Source organism: Frankliniella occidentalis, unplaced genomic scaffold (assembly GCF_000697945.3).
Source record: "Frankliniella occidentalis isolate FOCC.00 unplaced genomic scaffold, Focc_3.1 Scaffold5965, whole genome shotgun sequence".
NCBI lineage: Eukaryota > Metazoa > Arthropoda > Insecta > Thysanoptera > Thripidae > Frankliniella > Frankliniella occidentalis.
The window spans coordinates 1-4,759 of record NW_026273000.1 but is presented as its reverse complement, the minus strand read 5'-3'; the positions used below and the strand labels follow the sequence as shown (position 1 = coordinate 4,759).

At 59.9% G+C, this 4,759-nt stretch overlaps 1 protein-coding gene across 1 annotated transcript; it reads left to right on the top strand.

Moving 5' to 3' along the window:
* Nucleotides 1-455: 455 nt before the first annotated feature.
* On the top strand, nucleotides 456-3,710 carry LOC127752284 (general transcriptional corepressor trfA-like). Its single transcript, XM_052277167.1, has 2 exons — nucleotides 456-593; nucleotides 2,000-3,710. The coding sequence occupies exon 2, from the start codon at nucleotides 2,118-2,120 to the stop codon at nucleotides 3,708-3,710; it is 1,593 nt and encodes a 530-aa protein (XP_052133127.1). The 5' UTR covers nucleotides 456-593; nucleotides 2,000-2,117.
* The last annotated feature ends 1,049 nt before the right edge of the window (nucleotides 3,711-4,759 follow it).

The window sequence follows — 4,759 nt, the reverse complement described above, 5'->3', positions numbered from 1 at the left end:
TCACCTAGACGTCACGTCACCCCCGCACCTCTGCCACGAACAGGGGATATCCAATCTTCGTTGCTCTTTGCGTTTTTGTAATTGTTGTTACGAATGGTGCATACTACGACATCGGTAAAACCAAACGGGCCCTGCTATACGTCGCGACAGTTACAGTTTCTTTTTAACGATTGGGAAGAGCAGGCAGAAGGCCGGTCCCAAGGAGGAGGGCAAAGTCAGCATGACATCAAAATGATGTCAAAATGACTTCTAAAGTCAACGTAGGGGACCATTTTGACATCACGAAGACGTCAAAATGGTCCCCAATTTTGACCTTGAAGGTCATTTTGACGTCATTTTGATGCCATGCTGACTTTGCCTTCCTCCTTGGGGTGAGGAAGGGCCCGGGTAGGGCACCGGGGAGGCAGCGCGGCCCTAACCAACGAACAACGCGCGCAGAACGCAGGCGACCCCGCGACTAGATGTGATGGTGGATCATCGGATCTCACTTAACCAAGTTCTGTTGAAATTGTAAAAGAAAGTTGGTCTCGATTACTATGGAGTGTGGCATTCTTGTGTCAAAAAGTGATCCTGTAAAGTTCGGCTTCGGAAAAGTAAGTGAACTTAATCTTCCAAACCGTTCCGGTGTCGTTGTCTAAGGTTAGTGTATGGACATGTTCCATTGGTACAATTTTAACTCGAAGATATTTACTCAACTGCCGTACTAAACCTTCGTAAAGGTGACACCTATAAGGTGCTATATGTGTAGGCCCGCGTGCATAATTAACTGTTTGAAATCGAAACGACACAGAACCTAACCTAACCTCCGCCTTGCGGTGACCACTGCCTCGCCATCGTTGTCCTCTTCCTCTGTAGGGCGGCGGGAGTGCTGATGTTTCTTCTGCCCATCCGTTCTGCCTGTCTCTGCTCCCCCCTGCGCTGCATATAGCGGCAACGGAAGTGGATGCACCGGGACGAGGACGACACGACGACGTCGCAGGGGGCGTCCGCCTCCCTCCCCCTCCTCCCAATGCAGCTTCGCCGCGGCGCGTCCCCTCGGGGGGCTCCTAGTACTAACAAAGGGCGTTGCGGTGCCCCTACCCGCGCAAGGGGGGGCCTTCCTGCCCTCCCCAAGGCGTTCCAGACAAACCCCATGCCGTCGGCGACCAGCACAAGAGATTATTTGCGCGCGCTGACCTCTGACCTAGCGGTGGGCAAACAGCAGGGTGATGCCGCACAGCGCGTTTTAGTCGTGTGGCTGGCTGGAACACACGAGTGCGACAAGGACGGAGGTAAGAAAACGCTGCCGACTGATTCCGAAGAGCGCTCTCCTATACCTTCCGTATAGCTTCATCCTTGTCGCACTCATGGGGCAACTCCCCTTGAGCGCTCTTCGGAATCGGTCTGCTGTGCGAAATCACCCTGCAGTAGGGAGGGGGGCATAGTGCATAGTACTAGCGAGGAGCGAAAGGCATAGTGCGCGCATTCCGGGTAGCGGAGCATGAGTGGGGTCAGTGGCACCCTGCACCCCCCCCCCCTCTCTCTCCCTCCCGCCAGGCCATATCCGGCGGGAAGTTAAAGCCTTTGAGAGGAGGAGGGCGGTCATCGGCGCCACCCCTTCCCCCCTCTCCCCATTAGGGACGGTCAGTGAGCAGGGCGTGGCGTACTCATGGATAGAGCCATCGAGCATCGCGATCGACAGGCTCCGTCCGCTGCGGGGTCGACCCGCGGTCGGCCCGACTGAGCGCGCGTAGTGAGCGCGTGGCGACTCTAGTCTTATTCCGTCTCGCCCCCCCCCCTCCCCCAACCGTTCTGTCGCCCCTCTCGACGCATCTGCTGCGTCGCCGCGGGGCCCGGGGCCCTCCTCCTCCTCAGTCGCACGGTGGACACCCCGCCAGCACCCCGCCGCCGCCCCGTCGCGCCCGTAGCCGCGCCGCGCCCCGCCGCCATAGCGGTGCAGTGACTTGTGCAAGTGTAGTGATGTGCAGTGAAGTGAAGTGCGGTGTTTTGTTCGTTGCAGTGCGCGCCCAGCCCTGACGTGGAGCTGCGACGGGGAGCCCGCCTGCCGAGGAGCTCCGGCGGGGAGCTCCGACGGGGAGCCCTGACCGGGAGCCCTGCCCGGGTCGCCATGCCGTGAGATGGACCGCCCCCAGACCCGCCAGGCCGCCCCGTACCGCCTGCAGGTGTCCCGGCCTCTGCTCCACGCCTACACCATCTCGGACGGCGGCCATGAGCCCGTGGTCGGGTACGCGCTCCCCGTGACGCGGACCCGAGACGGCCACCCTGGGCCCCAGCCCGGTCTAGGCCTCGGACACAACATGGCCGCGGCCACCCGCTCCCCCGTGTCCAGCCCTTCCCCTACTACCCCCAACAACAACAACAACAATAACAATAATAACAAGTTCGCCGAGCCCGAGGAGGACATTGCGGCCATCGCCAAGCAGATCTCGGACCACGCCGAGGCCATCTACCAGACGTGGAAGTCGCGCGGGCTCGGCCCGGCTGAGATCCTGAACATGCCGCAGAGCGCGCAGAGCTCGCAGGCCATGGAGCAGCTCGTCAACAAGTTTGTGGTGGAGGACAAGGCGAGGCAGGCGGCTCAGCAGCGACTGTCGCCGGCCACGCCCCGAGCCGTCGAGAAGCTGGTGAACAGCTTCGTGGCGGAGGACAAACCCCGGCACGGCCTCGGCCTCCGCCAGGGGTCGCCGTCGTCGCCGTCCTCATCGCCGAGCCTGGACCTGGTGGCCGCCGGGCTCGTCTCGGACGAGAACAACAAAGTGTCGTCGAGGCGGTCTCCGGTGCCGTCCCCCGCCATCGAGCAGCTCGTCAACAGCTTTGTCTCGGAAGACAAGGCTCGCCTGGCTGTGCAGCAGCAGCAGCAACGCGCCAACAAGAGCTTGCCCAGCTCCATTCAGTTCGCGCTTCAAAAGTTCGAGAACAAGACGAGCCCTTCCCCGGTGGACGGCAGGACCTCCCCCACCGTCACCAAGACCACCACCACCACCTCCCCCCTCAGCCCGGCCCAGCCCACCAGGATCACGCCGAACAAGGGGCCCGTCACGCAGCAGCCCCCGCTGCACCACCAGGAGATCTTCCTCGAGACCATCGAGACCTCCTTCCCGGAGGACCTCATCACCAAGCCCCGGTCGCCGACGTCGGACACGGTGGACGGGTCGGCGTGGCCTCTCAAGCACAAGTCCTCGCCGCGCCGCGCCTCCGAGTACCTGGACGAGGTGGCGCGCGAGGAGGAGCGTCTCATCAACGCCCTCAAGACGGGCATCATCCTGGCCGAGGACCCCACCGTCAACAACAACAAGAACAGCGGCAGCAAAAAGCAGGCCGACAAGGACAAGTCCCCCGTGAAGAAGGCGGCGGGGGTGGTGAATAACAAGCCGGTCGTGGACGTGAACGGCAAGCCGGCCGTGAACGGCCTGCGGCCGCACCACGCGCCCTCCTCCCCGGCCAACAAGGTGCCGCACCCCGCCAGCCGGCCCCGGCAGCACGCCTCCACCCCCGCCGCGCCCCACTCCCCCAACCCCGTGCGCCCCTTCCTCACGCGCGGCTCGGTCGCGGAGCGCGTCCTCATCTTCGAGAAGTGCCCCACCGAGCTGCTGCGCGACAGCGCGCGCCGGCCCGCGCCCGCGTGGAGAGCGCCCCAGGGCGAGGTGCAGGCCCGAGCACAGGTGAGTCTCGACGAACGTATTTTTTTCACCTCTCTATTCAAAAAATGACAAGGGACATTTTTTAAAATTTATCCGCGTTGCAAGATGCGCTCACACGTGATGTGATAGAAATGTTGAGTAAAGGTCAAAGGACACAAATTTGCTATATTTTTTCGTGAAAATTTTCAAAATTTTCTTGACGCAGTACGGATATAAGAATATCCCTTGTCATTTTGAATGCATAGGAATAAAAGTGTGTGGCATTGCATTTTCCAAACAGGGTATGGTCACAGACTTGTATGTGGCGAATGTTTTATGTGCTGTTCGCGTTTCTTCTCGGTTTCGTCTCGGACGCGCACCGTTTTTTCCGCAAACTAGCTGCTGCTCCGGAAATCGCTCAGAGTCACGGTTGTTATTGAGTCGTTGAGTCACGGGCTGCTTTGTGTGCGGTGCGTCCGTCTCGTACATGAGCATTGATTACCATTTCGCATTTTGCTGTTGTTGTTGTTGGCGGTGGTGGTGGTTGTGGTGGTAGTACTGCCGCTGCTGCTGCTTCCAACTTGGGATGTAGCAGTAATAATTTCCCTGCTCCCCAGATGGCTTTTCAATCCGAAGCGTGTGCAGCGGCGGCGGGCCGTGGTGCAGCCGCGTGCAGCCGCGTGCAGCCCGCCCAGCGCAGCACTTAGCCATGCTCATGCCCTGCACGAGCAAGGCCACGCCAAGCTAGTAGGGACCATGACACCCTTTATTCGTACCCCTGTAGTAGTAGTAGTCGTTGTTGTCGGGTCAGCAAAGCACATCCATCATTTTCTCCAAACATGTCCCTCTGCGATTCATCTGCGGGTGCGGGCCCCGGCCGGCAGCAGCCAGCGGATGGAGAATGGAGTCATGACATTCGCGTTACGGCTGGAAGGACCGCGGGACCCGTTCGCGTCCCCCACCACCTGTCAGCAGGCAGCACACGACACCTTAGTGCACTGTAAAAAATATTAGTAATTTTACAGTTCAGTGGGCTGGGAATTCGCAACACATGGATTGGAAATTTACTGTTTGGGCTGTAAAGTAGCCTTTACATGCCCAGTGGGCTGGTAAAGAGCCACTTACAAGCCCACGCAAGT